The following is a 22249-nucleotide window of genomic DNA, read 5'->3' on the forward strand; positions in this document are numbered from 1 at the left end:
ACGCTCTTGCAGCATATTCTCCAGCACCGCGTCGAACTTGCAGTGCTCAGACAGTTGCCGGAGCTCAGCCACAAACTTTGGAATAGAGTCTTCCGACTTACGAAAATGGCTGTGAAACTTGATTTGTTGCACTATCACTGACGGTTTGGGGCTGTGGTGATTTTGGAAGAGTGTAATTAAATCACTGTTAGCCATTTTTCCCGTATTCCGCGGCTTTGCCAAGTTTCTCATGAGTTTTTACTGTAAGTCTTTACTCCACAAACACTCAATATAGAGTGCTTTTTATCCTCGTCCGTAATGTCGAGGATTAAAAGCCTTGACATCCCAGCTGTTCTGTATACTCCAACCAGTCACCATTTTCCTCCACAACTTCACCTACTGCTCTGAGTAGTGCCATTGTTACTCAATGTAATGCTGAGGAGGCACTCACATTTATTTCAGGAGAAACACTCTGACTGTCGTGTTTACTTTCACTCATATCAACCCATGCGATTCTTCAGCACAAAAAGTCTTTCATCCTCATCGCCAAATATGTAGTATATGCACAGAAAAGGAGGTTTCTTAGTTCAACAAGAAAATGCTTTACTTCTATAACTGGTTCCAAACAATACAGCAGAAAGATACATACACAGAGAAAGAGAGATAAAACCTCAGTGACTGTACTGAGTGATGAATACATCATAAAAGACAGAAACAAGAACACTTCTTCTTTCGGCTGCTCCCGTTACATGAGAGAGGGTGAGAAAGAGGAGGAGAGGGAGGAGAGAGAGATTTCTTTAATATCGTTTCTCACTTTTTTCCCTCTATCCTGTCGACTTTTAGAATACCAGCTGTCTGTTGAAGGAGGGCAGATGAGGATTGCTCTGCAATACTGCTGTAACACTCACTTAGACCTGATGAAATTGTCCCTTAACTGAAAAACTCACTCCTTATCACCTCCAATATTAGAGTTGTATGTGTTTGATGGTGTGCTAGCATAATTGCAAAAAAGGGCTTAAAGGAATAGTTCACCCAAAAATAATAATTCTGTCATTATTTACCCCCCTTGTTCCTCTCCACACCAAATGGAACACCAAAGGAGACATTTTTTAAGGATCTTCAGGCAGCTCTTTTACAAATAACGAAACAGCAATGTCCAAAAAATATGGCAGTTCTGCAAGAGATGCTGAAAAAACAGTGAAAAGTGACGCATGTTTACATATAAAACCAATTGAACACATTCAGTGTGAACACACCCTAACTTGTCAGTTCACACTTGTCTGAGTGAGAGCGAGTTCAAGAAACAAGTTGTAAATTAAAAAAATCATATTGTAAATCAAAAATTATATTCAATATCAATTAACTGTAACTATATAATATGTAATACTGTACATATTTTATACAAAATGTATCACTATAATATAATTAATAAGAATTAATTACAAACCCAAACCTGACCCGAACCCGAAGTTAAACTTGGAAAAACTGACACAAACTAGCTGAAGCTTATGAAAATGATTCCTTTAAGGGCCATTTAGACAGAAAAAGCTAGATGCAGCACATCAAATAGAACAGAATATAGGTTATGTAATGTGTTTTTAAAACTGAAGTCCTTTTAACTTGATACAATGTCTTAAAAACACAGCGCTCTAGTACAAGGTGCTGAAAAACAGCAAGAAGTGAGCAGGTGTAGTGCATGCTTACACAGAAAATAATTAGCAAAAACAGCGCAAAAAACAGTGGACATTAAAAATCTTCTGTGTGAACAGCCCCTTGTTGAGCTTCGGTTTTACTATGAACTGTCATAGTATGGAAAAGAGCTGTGTAAACATTCTTCAAACGTTTTACTTCTGTGTTCCAATTGAAAAAAATAAAAGCAAATGGGTTTAGAACAACAAAAATGTAAATAAATGATTAAATTATGAAAATATAGAAATTAAGTATCTCTTTAAAAGTAAAAAGAGTGAAGAACATATGGGGGGCCATACTCAAGTGTGCAAACACACACACACACACACACATCAACAGACGTCTGAGAACGTCTCAGTACAGGTGGAGGTACATGTGGCTTTTTTTGTTTGATGATGTTGATTATGATTTCACATTCATTCCAAAAATTAATATATAAGATACAGGAGCAGAAAATCCATCAGAGAGCTGTCATAGCTCAAACAGGTTCTATCCCTCGGCACATTCATCAAATCTATGTAGCACGCTACATCAGCAAGTCTCGACCCCAAGACTCAACCACCCAAGAGCCTAACAAGGTCTGTTCACCACGTCCTGATTTTAGTGCAAGATTTTTAAGCACAGTTATCTTCCAAAGTACCAGTCTTCCCATGTTAAAGATGGCTGGTGTAATTTGTACTTTCTTGTATCCTGGCTTAATATGCAGAGTCAAGTAACTGTTAATATGGTGTTTCACACCTGACAGGCAAAGGGAAACAGTGCAAGCTATGAAACGGTCCTTATCCTTCATGGCGGCAGCTTCACAGTCTCAGCCGGGCACAGGCATCTCAGTTATAATGCGAGTTACAAAATGATGTATTTCAAACATCTTTATTAAATAGCTCCCAATTAAACAGTGAAAAGGGGTTAAAGGGAAAGGAGAAAGCGATAATATAAAGCTTGACAAAATAAATTATAATTAATTAAGAACTTAAACCAAAATCACACACATATGACGGACAGCTGCCCTTAAACGCTCTCTCTCTGTCGCACCACAGTCCGCAGTCGGCCTTCATCCCTCTCGGAGGCTTGATTAGCCTGATAAGGGGCCGGGTTTGTAGAATCACGATCCAGCCCCGCCCTCCACCCTATCATAAACAGCATTAACAATAATAACACACGTAGAGTCCAGAAACATGTGCTCTTTCTCTGCTTTCCTTTCATCTCTTGCTCTCATGAGGGAGCGTGTGTGTGTGGTGATGGGGGCGTGGTTGAGCAACATCTGTGGAGAGCAAGGCTGGGAGAGAGAACGATAAGGATTGACTCCTGTGGAAAATTATCTCTAACAGCTGTATGTGTTTGCAGTGAGACCTTTGCAGTGGCTGATGGCTGAAGGTCATGATGCAGAGGAGATACTCAGTCTGGTGTTACTGGAGCAGTTCTTCGCCCAGCTACCGAAAAGGACAGTGGAGTGGGTCCAGTGCCACCGACTGGTGTCACTGGATGGATGGTCCAGCTGGCTGAGGACCATATGGCAGCATATTCTTGGGCCGGTGAGTCCCTTTCTCTCTCTCGCTCTCTCTCTCTCTCTCTCTCTCTCCCTCTCTCTCTCCTCCCTCCACTTCCCATCATTTTGTTCCTATTCCTGGAAACTGGGAATTCTGACCCCATAGCTGGTTCCCGTTCCTATTCCCCAGAAACTGGAAATTCTAACCCCATAACCAGTTCCTGCCGATTTTCCCTAACCCTCTTCGCTCTCCCCCACAGGCTGGTGAATCCACTGGTTCGGGTGTGGGCAAGAAGTCTGGGCTGGTCTGCTGGAGCCGCGGGGAACCTAGGTACTTCCAGGACCGTTGCCCTGCAATGGAGGTGGAGACATTTGTCCGAATCCCCAAAGCACCACAGGCCACCATGGCAGTATCAAGCAGGAGCATACCGAATACCTGTGAGTATTAAGGGGGGTACATACTATATACTTCCAGAGTGAGGAAAAAGGCTGTTAAAATCACTCTGGACCCCACTCACCCAGCCCCACTACATTTTTAAACTGTTGCCTTCTGGCAGACGCTTCAGAGCTCTGAGCACCAGAACCATCAGGCACAGGAACAGTTTTTTCCCTCATGAACAGTTAAATTGCCCCATTGACCAATAATTATGTGCAATACACAGTTAAGTCTATTTATATTAACCAACATATCCACTTCTGCCATTACATACATTGCACTGTACATAATATACTGTATTTTTGTTCTTTATATAACAAATTTGTTATATAACTACGTGTGTGTCTGTGGGTATGTATGAAGGTGAGTGTACATGTGACCGGGGCCATGTATTGCGAGATTTTGGGGAACAACCTCCTTCCCTCAGTTAGAGCATTGAAGATGGGTCGAGGCTGGGTCTTCCAACATGACAATGACCCGAAGCACACAGCCAGGATAACCAAGGAGTGGCTCTGTAAGAACCATATCAAGGTTCTGGCGTGGCCTAGCCAGTCTCCAGACCTAAACCCAATAGAGAATCTTTGGAGGGAGCTCAAACTCCGTGTTTCTCAGCGACAGCCCAGAAACCTGACTGATCTAGAGAAGATCTGTGTGGAGGAGTGGGCCAAAATCCCTCCTGCAGTGTGTGCAAACCTGGTGAAAAACTACAGGAAACGTTTGACCTCTGTAATTGCAAACAAAGGCTACTGTATCAAATATTAACATTGATTTTCTCAGGTGTTCAAATACTTATTTGCAGCTGTATCATACAAATAAATAGTTAAAAAATCATACATTGTGATTTCTGGATTTTTTTTTAGATTATGTCTCTCACAGTGGACATGCACCTACGATGACAATTTCAGACCCCTCCATGATTTCTAAGTGGGAGAACTTGCAAAATAGCAGGGTGTTCAAATACTTATTTTCCTCACTGTACCTATATGTATAATTATTTAATTTTACCATTCTTTTTTGGGGGGGGGGTTTGTTTTTAATTATCTATGTCTTGCTGCTGTTTTTGTATTGTTGTACACTGGAGACAAGTTTCTTGTATGTGTAAGCATACTTGGCAATAAAGCTAATTCTGATTCTGACACCAAGCCTTGGTGGATTCAGGTTGTAATCAAACCTCCATTCACCAAAGCTTGGTTCAGTCAAAGGTTTTGGATACAGGTAGATGGGTGAAGGTGAGGTGTGTACACAGGGATATAAAAAATTACACTTTAGTGACGGTCATAATTCAATTTAGGGGACAAATGCATAGTGTCGAGGCTGTGGTTAGTCCCCGCCTCACCCATCCACAAATTTTGGGTACAAATTGGCCAGAATTTACAACTCTACTGAGGGGAATTTGTATGAATGAATTTGTATGAATATCCTGCAGTGTGTATCGGTGTGTGGTGTGTGATTCACTGCCTGGGGAGGGCCATGGCCAGGGCTGGGAAGCAAGGATAGCTGCAGCTTCCCCCAGGGGAATTCCCTCTGAAGCAGATATGAGACGAGACCCTTAGGCACGCCTTTGGCCAGGTGAAAGTGATTGATGGTCAATATCACCAGCCAGGCATTGCACTTTCATACGCATATTTTTCAATTATTAAGGATCGGTTGTATCGAGTGACTCAGGACACTCAGACAAAAGAAGATACAACCCAATTGTTAATTCAGAAGAGCTGTTGCGAAATGCTATTCCAGACAGCTCATCAGAATCAGATGGCGGGTCTCTTAGGGAAGGAAAAAACACTAAACTGTCCGATAGCATTTGCGGGGATGTTTGCAGGTGGTTTGCGGCATGCCATAAATGTCAGCTGGTGAATCTCGCAGCCACACCAAAAGTACCATTGCACACCCTTCCATTGATTGAGGTTCCCTTATGAAGAATTGGTATGGACCTCGTTGGGCCATTAGAACAGACGGCATGCGGACATTGCTTTGTGTTGGTTCTGGTGTACAATAAAACGTGATATCCGGAAGCAGTGCCTCTGCACAATATCTCAGCACAAAGTGTTGCAGAGGCACTCTTCAGATTAATCTCCCGAGTGGGGATTCTGAAAGAAATCCTCACTGATCAGGGCACTACGTACGCTATGCGAACTGTACATTTTACATTTATGCATTTGGCAGATGCTTTTATCCAAAGCAACTTACAGTCCCCTTATTACAGGGACAATCCCCCCGGAGCAACCTGGAGTTAAGTGCCTTGCTCAAGGACACAATGGTGGTGGCTGTGGGCATCGAACCAGCAACCTTCTGATTAACAGTTATGTGCTTAAGCCCACTACACCACCACCACTACTGTACATATTATTGGGGATTAAATCAATTCGGACCAGCATTTACCACCCTCAAACAGACAGCTTGTTTGAACGATTTAATGAGACGCTAAAGAATATGATTCACAATTTTGCATGATGATGCTCAGAATTGGGACGAGTGGCTTGAGCCCCTATTATTTACTGTGGGAGAGGTTCCACATGCCTCCACGGGGTTCTCAACATTTTAATTATTATACGGGCATAGACCATGCAGCATGTTCGACTTCCTATTGGAAAACTGGGACGAGGGACCTTCAAACAGCAAACAGCAAAAACAAAATTATATATGTTCTTGACCTGAGATTAAAACTCCACACACTGGGGCAATTCAAACAGGAGAATTTACAGAATCCTCAGAGTGCAAGCTGCTTATGCCGCTTCCTATCTGGATGACATAATTATTTACAGTAATGATTGGCAGTAGCACCTGCAGCATCTGAGGGCTGTCCTGAGGTAACTGGGATGAGCAGGACTCATGGCAAACCCAAAGAAGTGTGCAATTGGGCAGGTGGAATTACGGTATCTGGCTTCCACTTGGGTCATGGGTGGGTGCAGCCCCAAACTGATAAAACTGCAGCAATTGCCTCCTGCCTGAGGCTTAAGACCAAAAAGCCTGTGAGACAGTTCCAGGGGCAGGCTGGCTATTATTGTAGGTTTGTGCCTAATTATTAGATTTTCACCAGCCCGCTGACTGATCTCATTAATTAGGGGGCACCAGATCCGGTCCAGTGGACGGAGTACTGTCAGCAGGCATTCACGCAGGTGAAAGCTGTACTTTGCAGTGGGCCAGTCTTACTCTCTCTTGACTTCTCTCTCCCTTTTATATTGTAGACGGATGCATCAGACAGGGGGTTGGGAGCAGTACTGTCCCAGATGATGGAGGGGGAGGAGCGCCCCATGCTGTACATTAGACACAAATTCTCACTAATGGAGACAAGGTACAGCACAACAGAGAAGGAGTGTTTGGCCATGAAGTGAGCAGTAAATATTTTTTTTTATTTTTTACTGTTTGGCCATAATGACCATTGTTATGTTTGGAGGAAAAAGGATGAGGCTTGCAAGCCAAAGAACACCATCCCAACCGTGAAGCATGGGCATGGCAGCATCATGTTGTGGGGGTGCTTTGCTGCAGGAGGGACTGGTGCACTTCACAAAATAGATGGAATCAAGGAAAATGATGATGATATACTGAAGCAACAGCTCAAGACATAAGCCAGGAAGTTAAACCTTGGTCACAAATGGGGCTTCCAAATGGGCAATGACCACAAGCATACCCCCAAAGTGGTGGCAAAATGGCTTAAGGAAAACAAAGTCAAGGTATTGGAGTGGCCATCACAAAGCCCTGACCTCAATACAATAGAAAATGTATGGGCAGAACTGAAAAAGCTTGTGCAAGCAAGAAGGCTTACAAAACTGACTCAGTTACACCAGTTATGTCTTGAAGAATAGGCCAAAATTCCAGCATCTTATTGTGAGAAGCTTGTGGAAGGCTACTCAAAATGTTTGACCCAAGTTAAACAATATAACGGCAATGCTACCAAATATGAAAAAAGGCTATGTAATAATTTTTACACACAAATTTACACACATTTCTTCCCAATAGTTCAAAGAGAGAGGGAGGTGTAAATCAGAACACACAGACTCTCCACCATTAATATATGATCCCTGGCCACAGTTTCAGTTAAAAAAAAAATAATACATGATGACTTAAGCTCCAAAAACTCACATCTAAAATGTACATGTAAATTAACTTGTACACACTTTGTGTAGTAATCCAACATCCAGTAAAAATTACAATATTCAAAAGGCTACTAAATTAATAAGAACCAATCAGACAAAATGTCCTGAAATATTAAGTGTGGGTCATTCACATAAAAGCAGACACAGCACACAATCACATCTAGAATTTAAAGATATATGCATCAACATCATTGACGGTGAAACTGTACGTGTCGTGTAGGTGTAGGACAGAACGACCCAGAAAGAGAGGAACAGTTTCAAAATATTTCTTATAAATATCAGTGAAAGTCAATGATGCACCACCACACATATAGTAAATAGTCTGTTCGTAGGAGGAGTGTGTGCGCCATGAAAGTCAGGAGTAGATTGGCAGAATCCTCTGTTGAAGCTAGGTGATGCAAACGATGTCCATCGTACAAAGAGTAGCAGCAGAGTTGTAGATCCCCAGCACACAGACATTGACAGGAATTCCTCTGTGGATTGCCAGGCTAACTCAGTGGAGACTGGAAGGCAACCACAACACGCACAAAGCAGGTAACCAACAGAATGAAAAGATAGGACCGGCTAAACAAAGAGAGTGAGGTTAGTACTCAACTTGGTATACAATCTGGCCATGAAACAGAGAAACATGAGGGCATAAGTAGGGAGTGAAATCAGGTTGACACAGGTGTTGCTTGACAAGTTAATCAGTGGCACGATCGACGCTGCCCTGAGAACAATGAACGTTCATTGTCTTTGGTCATCAATGGAATAGATAAAGAGGAATATTGAGGGAGGAAAGTTGGTGAGGTGAGACATTTGCAGGTGAATAAAGAGGGAAGTAGAGTGGATCGTTTTTCTGTAGTGCTAAAGTCTGAAGATGGGATATTACCAGATCGGGTAAAAATAGATATATTAGTAATATAATAATAGCTAAACGCAGTCTCACCATGTTTTGAGTGAAACCTTGGTATTTCTAAATGACATGATCCTAATGATCTGAGTGTTTTTTTAGATTTAAATTCAACAAGCATAGCAAGACATTGAGTGATTTATAAATGAGTTGTAGTACTTTTAAATGCTAAATGTAATTAGAAGCCAGAGTAAAGGCATGAGGACTGGAGTATTATGCTCAGATTTTTTGGTTCGGGTGAGAATCCTGGCAGCTGCATTCTGAATGATATGCATATGGAGTGGTGGTGGCGAAGTGGGCTAAACTGCATAACTGGTAATCAGAAGGTCATTGGTTTGATCCCCACAGCCCCATCATTGTGTCCTTGAGCAAGGCACTTAACTCCAGGTTGCTCCGGGGGAATTGTCCCTGTAATAAGTGCACTGTAAGTCGCTTTGGATAAAAGCATCTGCCAAATGCATAATTGTAAATGTAAATGTAAATGAATGAGCTGCGGGTGTCTAGTGGTCTTTTTGGGAAGGCCATTGAGAAGTCCATTGCAGTAGTCCACCCTACTGATAATGAATGCATGAACAAGTTTCTCTAAGTCTTGACTAGACACAAACATATTTTTTAGATAGATGATAATAGGCTAATTTAGCTATTGCTTTGATATGACTTCTGAAACTAAGGTATGACTTCAAAATGACACCAAGTTTCCTGACTTGAATTTTTGTCTTTAGACCCCTGGAGTCAAGGTATGTGTTCACCTTGGGAATTTTGCCTTTGTCAAGTCATTTTGACTTGTATTTGGCAACAACATACAATGACCTCTGGCTTGTTGTTGTTTAACTGAATGATGTTTTGACACATCGAACTGTTGATTTCATCAATGCACTTGCACAGAGTGTTTATGTGGCTGTAGTCATTTGGCGATAGGGCTAGGTAAATCTGGGTGTCGTCTGCATAGCTATTGTATGCAATTTGGTTCTTTTTCATAATTTGGCCTAGTGGGAGCAGATATAGGTTAAAAAGGAGCGGTGCAAGAACTGAGCCTTGTGGGACTCCACATGTCATGGATGACCACTCAGATTCATAGTTGCCAATGTTCACATAGTAACCCCTACCATCTAGATAGGACCTGAACCAGCTGAGGACCGTCCCAGAGAGCCCAACCCAGTTTTCCAATCTGTCTAGAAGAATGTTGTGGTCAACAGTGTCAAAGGCAGCACTGAGATCTAGTAATACCAATACTGATATTTTGCCTGAATAAGTATTTAGCCAAATATCATTAAGTATTTTTATAAGTGCCATCTCTGTGCTGTGATGCGGTCGGATACCAAACTGGAAATTGTCCAAGAAGCTATTTGAGATCAAGAATTTGTTCAGCTGATTGAAAACAATCTTTTAAATTATCTTGCCTGTGAAAGGAAGTCTTGAGATTGGTCTGTAGTTGTTTAATATAGAATTATGCAGATTGCTCTTTTTTTAGAAGGGGCTTGACAACTGCAGTTTTTAGGAACTTTGGAAACGTGACAGAAAGGATTGAGGCATTGACTATTTTTAACAGATCGTTTTCCAGACAGTTAAACACATTTTTGAAAAATGACGTGGGGAGTGTGTCAAGATAGCAGGTTGACGTTTTAAGATGCTGTACTATTTCTTACAGGATTTTACCATAAACTGCCACAAATTCAGACTTATTTTTGAAGTTTTTGTGGTGGGATCTGTTTCACCTCAGTGCAACATTAGGACGAGCTGATTTTAACATCATTGATCTTCATGAAAAATTATGCAAATTGGTTGCATTTGCTGTCAGGCAGCATTTCACTGGGAACCTGTGTTGGGAGGGTTAGTTAGTTTCTTTACAGTAGCAAAAAGAGTGTGAGTGTTGTTTATATTGCTGTTTATAATGTTTGAGATGAAAACTTGCATAACTACAAAAAAACAGCATACATGTTTGTAATGATGGTGAGTATAAGATGATAGAATAAAACATTTGGGGGTGAACTGCTCCTTTAAAAACAACTAAGAAATTGTCAAGGAGAGAGACGACATCCAAAAAGAGATGAAGATGCATGCTGCTATTATCTCTCTCTTTCATTCCTCTCTCTGTCTTTCTCTCTCTCTGTGTCTATCTATCTCTGTCCCACTTCTATTTTTAACTTTCCTGTTTCATTTATTAAATAAGTAAATTTGTTTTTCCTCCTTGAGCTAAGTGAATCATCAATAAGGTAGAAGTTTAAGCTTAATATCGTCAGTCAGCTAGTGTGTGCCTGGGCACTGATAAAACTCTGAACAAAGATATTTTATAAGAGGTATTATGCAGTTCTCTCTCTCTCTCTCTCTCTCTCTCTCTCTCTCTTTTACAGACACACACATGCACACACACACAGTCCCACAAAGGCAATTGTATTGTCTCAAATTAAGCCCATATAAAATCTGATTTATACTATTGTCATGAACAACAGCAGGATTGGAGCTAGCGAGCACTGAATTAAAGGCTATTCCAACTTCCAACCACAACAAATATTTTTCATTATTGTGCATACTGAAAAGAGATCATTTACATTTGCATCTAATATGTGACTTTAATAAGACTTAGAGCTCTATTTTCGTGAGTGCAAAATGCTACGTCCGTGCACAACGTCTTATAACATTTTTCGTCTCAGCGCATAGGACAAATGGCCGTTGGTGGGACTGTTTGCGCTACTGTGGGTTTATTGTGAAGTGGCGCAAAGCACATTATGCTATTTTCCTTAGAATTTGGTCTTTGCTCTAAGACGTTTCAATACCATGTCTTCTCTCAGTGCAAAGTCCAAATTCAGTTCCCGCATTTACAGTTTGGAGATTTCACCAGCAGATGGTAATAAAATTCATGTCCAAATAATATTGTCCTTGACGATCGCTGTTGAAGCCGTTTGTTGAAACAAAAAATTATGAGCTATTTGTTACATATTGAAGAGGGCGTGGTTTATTTTTACAATTATAAGTATTACTATTTTTATTGTTCAGGGGCCGGTGGAAGAAGGAGAGAGTATGAATGGATTTGTATGAGTTTTTGACCACTTTGTTATTTTGATTATATTTTTGTTTTGTTTGAAGTGTAATTTGAATTTAAGAACATTTTTGGTTTCATTATTTTGTGTTTCAAAAAACAAATAATCTTTTTCAAAATCAATGTAGACCGGTAGAAGTGAAGTGCGTGCCGATACAATCACTGTTAATACTAGCCATGATTTGTCAGTAGATGAAAATCTGAAAATTTAACGGTGCACGATTTCACCAAACCCAATTGCGCCTACACTTAGCGCATGCTTGCATGAAAATACCAATACTTCATGGCCATGCCCATTGACTTTGCGCTTATGAGTTAAGGCATTGCGCTGGCGCTTAGCGTTTGCACGCTTTAAATAGGGCCCTGAGTGTGTAAAATATTTTAAAAACTATATTTATAAAAGTGAAGTGAACAATAAAGAAGAGGATGAAAATTCTATGACGTGTTTTCCGACAGCAGTTCTATTTCAATGATCTCTCTCTCTCTATCTCTCTCTCTCTCTCTCGTCCACAAATCACGTTTGTAAAACAAATCTACATTTTATCAGAACACATCAAACGTTTGAACATTTTAAAACAGCACCAGAATATTTTTTCTGCTTGTGTCTGCTAAAAATGACTCAAGGGATTCATTATATATTTCATGGTTAATATTAGTGTGATTAGTTTGTGCTGGTGAAGATGTTTCATTGTGTACACCTATTCTAACCAGCAAAACATCCTTCAATCCAACTTCAAAAAAGCGGGTCATTCTCAGGGAACATGGCTATTTTGTGCCAATATGTGCCAATATTTAGATTTGCGATCAACAATTATAGCTTTTTCAATGGCCTTAATATATTACCCCAATCATAACATTACAGCCAAAGTCCCATGAAGGCTAGTCAGTCACTTAGCAGCCATGTTCATAATGCCTCCAGACATCCTGCAGGACGCTATTTTCTATGAATACAAGTATAGCTCTTATCTACTAAATTACACTTTTCAAATCATCAATAAAATCTGTCAATTATATTATAATAAATGGTTCTTCTTTAGCTGAGATCATGCTAAAAGAAATGTGATTTTTCAGTCTGGTTTAGCTAATGCACAAGTACGTTCTCAGCTAAACAAACCAATAGTATCCAGCTGCAGACCCGCAGCACCACCAGTTTCAGAACCCCAGTTTCAGAACCCCAGCGCCAGAACCTGAAGTGAGGGGCGGAGCTTACGTTCGAAACCGAGTAGCGCCACCTAACGTTTTGGAGAGTACTTTGCTTTTATTACAAACGAAACATCATACTTTATACGTATGTTATAATGATTCTTTAAGGTACAGTACAATAAGCACTTTAAAACATTGATCTTGTGTAATATAATTGTATATAGTTATCCGTTTCATTGTATTATGAGAGTTACTTCCTGATCATGTTGGTGAAAAAAATGCTTGAAACTTATGGGCATTTTATATAAAATATACTTTATTTCACAAGAACATGTGCAGCATGCATTTTTCTTTATGTAAAATAAAACATGTCAAAAAACTAAAAAGAGAGAAAATTCAGCATCATTTTAAAAGAAACAATAAAAATATATACAACAAATGACCAATTCACCCCTAGGCCCATTTTATCATGACAATCCTGTATAAATTAAACTTAAAATGTATCAAATGAGGAATTCACTCTCAGGCCCATTTTGTCCTTACATTCTTGCTAAAATAACTCCATGTCATCCCTGAACACAAAATGAAATAGAAAGGGCTCTCTGGAAGCTTCAGAAAGTTCCAGGAGATTGTTATGGGCCTTTTCCTTGTGGTCTTCATTCATTCGAAATGTCTCTACAAGAGATGAAAGCACCACACAATAATCTCAACGTAAAAAAAAACCTCAACTATAAGGTAACATTAACTCACAAACAATGCATATAACAGAGGAACGTGGAACAAACACTTTAACACCTTCACAAGATGTCTTCAAAACGTCACCGCAAGGCTCATTTACAACACGCAAAAATGTATCGAACCATCCGTAGAATTTTTTTTTTAATACAGTAAAGTATGACAACATATTCAAGCTTCATTAAGATGATAAAGTTATGCACAAAATTAAATATTTAGCAGATAAACGCTGAACTTAATATATGCGATAATTTTTCACAACATGATGTCAAAAACGTTACACAACTCACCATGCTCTCCGCCATGCTTGTCTCATTGTCAATAACTCCGCCCCTCACTTCAGGTTCTGGCGCTGGGGTTCTGAAACTGGTGGTGCTGCGGGTCTGCAGCTGGATATGTCTCAAACAAACAGGCAATGTCTCTATTTAAAAGGTGATTGGATGTTTTAATTGTAAGGTGAGACTTCCATTCAGCTACCATATTCAATGTGTTACGATTCCTCCCATTGATACATTAACAGGAACTATAGAATGTGAAGGGTCACTGGTATTAGACTCGCAAAGTATCCAAAACTTTTTTCATTCACAGTAAATTTGTTACATATATACTTAGAACTTGAATAGATAACTAAGTAAATTCTGGTAGTTTCCCTTAGTTTAGATACACATTACATCACACATTGCAAACAAAAGTAGACATTTCATTCATTTTAAGAGTGGTGGTGGTGTAGTGGTCTAAGCACATAACTGGTAATCTGGTAATCAGAAGGACGCTGGTTCAAGCCCCACAGCCACCACCATTGTGTCCTTGAGCAATGCACTTAACTCCAGGTTGCTCTGGGGCGATTGTCCCTGTAATAAGTGCACTGTAGGTCACTTTGGATAAAAGTGTCTTCCAAATGCATAAATGTAATGTAAATGTTCTCTTACAAAAGCATGTGATTGACCTGTTGATAATGAAAGACATAAACGCTAAACTGTGACCTCTTGTTGCTTCAAATCAGAATAAAGGGTTAAAACAAATGTAATCCAGCAGGGACAGTACAAATAAAATTCTAAGAAAAGTGTTGACTAATTAAAAGCAAAGTATGTGTAGGTGTGAACTTAGAATTTGGGTGATCATTGTGTGTGTGTGTGTGTGTGTGTGTGTGTGTGTGTGTGTGTGTGTGTGTGTGTGTGTGTGTGTGTGTTTATATTTCACTGCCTCTGACCATATCTGTGTTTGAAATGAAAAACACTTTCAGTCTTTTGATTTCATCTCTCTCTCTCTCTCTCTCTCTACACACACACACACACACACACACACACACACACACACACACACACACTTTTCTAATTTGAGCTCCTTCCATAAGCTATAATGAGAAAGTGAGATGGCAGGATTATAAAGTTACTCTTATTAGAAGGGTTTAAAGCAAGCACTATATAGAACTTACACTATTTCTATTGCTACTCTGGCATGTAAAGCCCAATTTAACATTAAATAAAAAATTTATAAATTCTTCTGAAAGAAATAAAGCACCCAAGGTGAACAAAGCCTGCATTTATACTACGTGCAGCATTGTTTTAAAATGTGATTGGAAGCTTGTGTTGAGTATCATACAGCCTAGAAATGTGTACTATTGAATAACCTCTAAAAAATTTTTACATTAGGATATAGGGGGAAGTGACCCAATTAAGCCCACGTAAGCGCCACATAAGCCCAATTACTATTTTAAAAAACTGTTACCGAGGAAACTAAAAAAAAACAGTTGCCGAGGAAATGCAAACATTTGTTGGTATCATTTAACTTTTTATTTGGTGCCAATCAGTTGTTTTGTTCTTGAGTTATTTGGGAACATGTGCTACCACTGTTCGGCGGCCATTTTGGAAGTTGCTCCAATGGTGTTTGTACATAAATGTGAGTAGGCAGTGTGTGTACACAATCACCCTACATTGTTAAAAGTCCACCCACTCCTTGTTCTTATATTTCTATTAAATATGTGTCAAAATGAATGGTTTTCATTTATGCTCTAAAGTGACATCACATTAGAGCAGGCCTCACCCATGACTGGTGACGGACTCCACCCTATTATCATAGATCCTCCCCTGAGTGATCTACACACAGTCTGCCATTATTTTCCATGCTGGAGCAGCTAAAATGAGAAGAATATGATGTTTTTTATTAATGAAAAATGTGTTTATTTACAAATGATGTGTTTACCTTGACTCTAAATTATTTAGGTATATTTTCCACTAACCCCCATTGTTTCTAATAAACCCATTGAGCAAATAACCCATTGAACCTCACATTATACTGAACTCCTTGTCAATGCTACATACTGAATCTGTTTTCATTGCAGGGATAAAAATGAAAAGACAGAACAAAATTACAAAGAATTTCAGATTCAGAAATTAAAGATTTAATTTGCTGGTTATGATGTTTGACGTATAAATCTACAAAAATAATTAAAATTGAGGTGTTTATTTAGTAAAATGTGAAGCATTTACATTTTAAAAGCTTAGTGGCCCACACTTAGTAAAATTACTTGTGCATGTATTTTTTCTGATTTAAGCATGATGACATAATCAGTTGCACAAACACACACACGTGCATCATGAGTGGCAGCGAAATGTTGCGGCCCACAGAAAAGGTGAGGTACCTTTTAGATATGTGAGTGAGTGAGCATGCAACCAGAAGTGTCCTCAAAAAAGATAGTTAGCATCAGATATAGTCTCCTTCCCATGGACATGTACAACTGCTGAATTACAGCATGCAAAGCACAGATGCACAAATGTGTTTGACAGAATCATACAAGAGTCTGAAACTAGACCAACGCTGCAGGGGGCGCCGGGAACAATCGCACTTGGATTCAGACTGCAGCAAATGTGCCCAGTGTGAAAAAAACTTGAATCTGCCTCCCCCTCCACATGCAACTTTCCAAACTGAATGAGATTCTTAAAAAGCCTCCTTCTCCTTCTCATAAGCCTGTATATTAATTAACACAGCACAGGGTTTGTTAGTCACAGTCACAAGTGTGTAATTTCTCCTATTAGACTGATGTTCCCCTATATGTTTCTCTGCTTTTTGTGATTCAACTAGCCAACATCTATATGAGAGAGAGAGAGGCATTACATTTTGTATCAAGCCTCTGTTTTTGAACTATTTTGGCAGAGAAAACATTGAAAAAATCTAGATGTATAATCTCTTACACTAAATGGAGTTTCATAATAAAGTTCGGGAGGAACATGTTCATTAAATCCGACCAATCTCATTGCCAGAGTAATCATATACAAACAGCTGCTTACCTTTCTTGTGGCATTCTGCCCTGCCCTAAGCTGAACTCGAACTCTTCACCTCCAATGAGGAATTCTCAACTGTCCCTGACACTCCACAGCAGCTAGTTGAGTCCGGGATCATCTCTCCTTCTCCAAATGCTGTTTCTCAACCTCCAGACGTGAATCAGGGTCGCCATGCTATACGCATGGAATCATCCACCACCAACCCCACCCCCACCCCCATGCCACTGCAGAAACACATCTTCTCCACCTTACTTGAGATCTTCTCAAACCTCCTCGACTAACACCTAAAACATGTCCAATTACCCAGCCATTACCAACATTCCCAAGTGGACCGTTAATGGCTTGTGGCACGCTTTAGCAGCCGCAGACATCACATTCTCTTGCCGTTTAAACAAAACGCAGTGCTACGATCTGTACGTCTCAGCAAAACGTGGGGATTCACTCACCCTGTCAACATCTACTCCATCCCCTATCCCTCCTAAATGCTCCAAGCACTCCAAATCGGCTGCTCCTTGACAAAAAACATCCAAAACACCTGCAATCCTTCCGTCTCAACCAACCAAATTTCTCCCAAAGTAAACAAGGAAGTGCAATGCCTGCAAAGACTCTCCAGTCGCTGAGCACATGTCACTATTTCCGCCTCCCTCCTCTCTCTCTTTCCAACCTCCCAGTGCAAATCCTCGCTCAACAGCAGAGCTTTCAGGAAACTTACCTCCCAATTCGCAATCAGATCATCCTCTGTCTCCAGGATTTTACACCGCACATACCGGCCATTCTTCCCTCTCTTCTATGACAGATCCTCTAAAAACCTCTGCTCATTCTGTGCTAACTGCTCTTTCTACCAATGTTTTTTCTTCTCTTCCCTTCCTATCCATGGGTCTGTTGAACGGTTGTGACGATACGCAAACTGCAGTGGGTCTAGTGAGGGGGCAGCTGGGTCTTAATGTGCCTCATGACGAGCCTCTCGAAGCACTTCATGATGATGGGTGTGAGTGCGACAGGGCGGTAGTCATTGAGGCAGGACACTGAAGACTTCTTTGGCATGGAGATGATGGTGGAGGCCTTGAAGCATGTTGGAACGATGGCGCTGCTCAGAGAGATGTTGAAGATGTTGGTAAGAACATCTGCCAGCTGGTCTGCTCATCCTCTAAGCACTCTGCCAGGAATGTTGTCTGGTCCAGCAGCCTTCCGTGGGTTGACTCTACGTTGAGTTTTAAAAAGCTTCAAAAAATTAAAATCTCAAAAAGTACCTCAGAACTCCTGTCATTATTTCTCTACTTGCCAAAGAACTTGCTAACTAACATGATACATCGCTCTCCTGGTTTTTATTGTCTGGGCTAAAACATGGCTTCAACCCTGGAATAGAGAGTCTTCCTAATCTCATCTGTCGAAACTTACAATCAGTGCTCTCCAAACCAAAGGTAGTCAATTATATATTAAGTAAGGAAGTTAAATCTAGCTTCACGATAGGCCCTTTCGAATGCCTCCTTATAAACCTTTCCACCCCCATAATGGACCACACCCAAGCATCAACAGTCTGATATCAATCGATGAATCGACGTCGACCAAGTCATCCAAATGATCAAAAATGTAGGCAGAGGCGCATGGCTCATAAAGGTTGACATAACTTTGGCGTTTAAAATCATGCCCACACACTCCGACTTCTGGCACCTCTTTGGCTTCTTTGGTTCTATTTTCGTCTACTTCTTTGGTTCCACTCCATACCTTAACTCATTCACCTGCTCGATGATTTCCTCACCGTCTTGCCACATAATTCTTCTCCAGCTCTTCACCTAAGCACTGCAGAAAGTCTTCTCCGATTCAGGGATTCCAAACTCAGAAGAAAAAACCGGCTTGACTCTGCAAAATTTCAAACCCTTCCTAAAGAAAAGATCGATAGGATTATTTCAGTAATCTCCAACTTCCTATCCAAGTCGTACCAAGAACGATCTGTTTTCCCTCCTCGGTCATCTAAATTTTGCCATGAGCATAATCCCTCAATGATGCCCTTTCATTTCTCATCTCCTCTTATTAGCCTCAACTGTCAATACAATAAATGACCCCGCAGCCCTAGACAAATCATGCTGTGCAGACTTGCAACTATGGCTAAATTTTCTCAAGCACTGGAACAGTTTCAACTTCTTTTAAGATGATTTAATTTCCTCCCCTAACAACATCCATTTGTACACAGGCGAAGCCTAGTTCATCAGAATCGGAGGATTCTACCAGGGCCGTTGTTTCACGTCGACCTGGCCCCCCGATCTGATTAATTTACGTCCTCACTCAGCTTCCTTCGCCCTGTTCGATCTTTACCCCATTGTGGTATCAGCCTCTCTATGGGGGCTGGAATGGACCCCTAAAAGCATTTTAGTCTATTGCGACAACCTAACCACCGTCTATTGCATCAAAAAAGGCAGATCTCGATCTCCCGTTCAAATCACAGTGAGGGTTCTCCCGTGTGAATACTGTGTGAGCTAACTCACATTTATTTGTATTGTGGGCTCTCCCATTCAGCAGATTTTCCCACCAAAAAGTCTATACCCCCACATTGCTTTCCATGTTTCATGAGGCTCTGAAAAAGTGACTCGCTGCCCGATCTTGGCTTCTATGGGGTGTATTCGAGCTTGGGTCAAATCTCGAGCCTCAGGCCCTCCTCCACAGACAGTGAGCCAAACTGATTTACACTATCCTTATTACAGGATTTCATTAACTTACGAACTACTGAACCTCATGGTCATCTTTTCTAAAGCAGTTTTACCTTGGATATTTAGTTTTTGAACAATATGAACGATGCTTTATGATGTGACGATTAAATAAATCAAATACAATCTGCATACACCCAATGTGGCATCTTACAGGCTATTTGGAAAAGAAGGCTAAAAATAAAAACCTATACATAGTGAAACTGCAGTAGACCTGCAGTGGCTGTTAACTTTACATCATGATGGTTAATTCATACATGTCTGTTTTGGATTTGCTTCTCCTGTTTAAGTCGTCGACCGATATATCGGAGAGGCCGATGAATCGGACGATATTCTGACTTTTTTAATTATCAGCATCGGTCGATTCGTTTCCCCATTTGGACGATTTTTTTCTTCCCCGAAAATTGAAGTGACTGAGAAAAAGAACAGTCACAGTTCATTTTGTTGCTACATGCCATCGTGTTACTACAATAATAGACTGGTGTGAAACACATTGTCATTTAAACGGTCTGCATATCAGAGCCGCAGCAGACACATTTGAGCTCATGTTAAAGTGCTCGCACGTTTCATTCTCCCTCTCTCTCCTCAACAGTTCCCTGAAACTTTTAGCCATCTTGTCTAATGAGAAAAAGGCAAATATAAATAAAACTAATATCATACTGTATATACCATCTTCAAATATAAGCATATCTCATATACAGATGTAATAAACCAACCTCACACAACTTCAGCAGATCCAGCATCCTGTTGAATGCTTATAAATCTTCTTCTGAAGCTCGTATTTTAACAGTCTATCCTCAACAGTTCCCTGTAACTTTTCAAATGATAAAAGGCAAATATCAATGAAATTTGTATTATATTCTGTTTGCAAATATGCAAATATCTCGTTTAAACAGATGTCATTCACGAACCTCATGAAAATCCAAAGTTTTCTTCCCATCGAGCACTCATTTAATATCTTCTCTGAAGCACTTATTCTATCAGCTAGAATAAAAAACTTCAGGGATCAAGGATCAGGAACAAAAGTTCCTCTGATTCACAAATCATAACCGTAAACCATAAACTGTCAGGAGGTTGAGGCTCGTTCTGGATCCGCAGGAGCATGTGAGTGCAACTTCAAGGCTGCATCTGAAACCAGGAAAAAAGCCGGAGGCTGTATACGGAGGTAGGATGGAAATAAGGTGCTTTTCAAACTGTTCGGAGACCAGTTTCCTTAAGAGTTCAATTCATTCAAAACAGATGTCAGTTAAGCCATTAACTGATTAGGCAGCACATAGCAAGTCAGCTGCCTACGTTATCGGATGCAGCTCAAGGTTAAAGTGCTTCACGTGTGCTATAAGTAAATGTCTTATTCACTATGCGCTGTAAGTACAATTGGTGGTCACCATTTACTTGCACTGTAGGACCTACAGAGCTGATACGATCGTCTGAAAATCTTAATTTGTGTTTTGCTGAAGAACGAAAGTCATTCCCATCTGGGATGGAATGAGTAAATGATGAGATCATTTCCATTTTGGGATGAATTATCCCTTTAAAATGTACATGACAGTATTAACAGGACCTGTCTTTGTAAGGTTTTGCCAAAGAAAGTAATTATAACCTGTTTATAAGTTGAGTGATGGATATGTTGATGAGCTGTTGTCTTACCTCTTTGTGCGAGCACGCAGGACAATCCGAGTGCGAGAAACATCAATGTCAATATTCTTGTCATTGTAGTAAAAGTCCTCCAGTCTTTCTGTTCTTCCAGATCTTCCTCTCTTATTAATTAGCAGGTTAATGCAGGATGAGAATATTAACATTTAAATAAAACAACAGATATGATATGAGTTGCTTATGGATTTCAGGTGAGCTTGTGCTCTGTCGTGAGCTGGAAATACATGTGTACTATCCGAGAGAGCTTGAGACTCCTCGTACTCTGTGTGTTTGTGTGTGTGTGTGAGAGAGAGAGAGAGAGAGAGAGAGAGAGAGAGACTCATCATACTCTGTGTCTGTGTGTGTGTGTGTGAGAGAGAGAGACTCATCACACTCTGTCTGTGATGTGTGTGTGTGTGTGTGTGTGAGAGAGAGTGAGAGACTCATCACACTCTGTCTGTGATGTGTGTGTGTGTGTGTGTGTGGGCTTGTTTATGTGGTTTATGAGGACATTTCTATTGTCCCCATAATTCAAATCGCTTAAAAATCATACTAAACAATGTTTTATTGAAAATGTAAAAATGCAGAAAGTTTTTTGTGAGGGTTAGGTTTAGGGGTTATGTTAGGTTTAGGGGATAGAATCTATAGTTTGTACAGAATAAAAATCATTATGTCTATGGAGAGTCCTCATAAGGATAGCTGCACCAACATGTGTGTGTGTGTGTGTGTGTGTGTGTGTGTGTGTGTGTGTGTGTGTGTGTGTGTGTGTGTGTGTGTGTGTGTGTGTGTGAGAGAGAATCATACTCTGTGTATGTGTGTGTGTGTGTGTGTGAGTGAGAAATAGAGAGAGACTCATCATACTCTGTGTGTGTGTGTGTGTGAGAGAGAGAGAGACTCCTCATACTCTGTGTGTGTGTGTGTGTGTGTTTGTGTGTGTGTGTGTGTGTGAGAGAGAGAGACTCCTCATACTCTGTGTGTGTGTGTGTGTGTGTGTGTGTGTGTGTGTGTGTGTGTGTGTGTGTGAGTGAGAAATAGAGAGAGACTCCCAATACACTGTGTGTGTGAGAGAGACTCATCATACTCTGTGTGTGTGTGTGTGTGTGTGTGTATGCGTGTGCGTGCCTGTGTGTGTGAGAGAGAGAA

The 22249-nt window shown here is 40.4% G+C and overlaps 1 protein-coding gene across 1 annotated transcript in view; it reads right to left on the minus strand.

The window, feature by feature from the left end:
* LOC127630079 (calsyntenin-2-like) overlaps positions 1 to 21238 on the minus strand; it is a 94112-nt gene extending 72874 nt beyond the window's left edge. Inside the window, exon 1 of the mRNA XM_052107489.1 lies at positions 21122 to 21238. Coding sequence (XP_051963449.1) covers positions 21122 to 21185 — 64 coding nt within the window. The 5' untranslated portion in view covers positions 21186 to 21238. The remainder of the gene's footprint in view (positions 1 to 21121) is intronic.
* Between the last annotated feature and the right edge of the window lie 1011 nt (positions 21239 to 22249).

This window comes from Xyrauchen texanus, chromosome 36 (genome assembly GCF_025860055.1).
Source record: "Xyrauchen texanus isolate HMW12.3.18 chromosome 36, RBS_HiC_50CHRs, whole genome shotgun sequence".
NCBI classification, from domain to species: Eukaryota; Metazoa; Chordata; class Actinopteri; order Cypriniformes; family Catostomidae; genus Xyrauchen; species Xyrauchen texanus.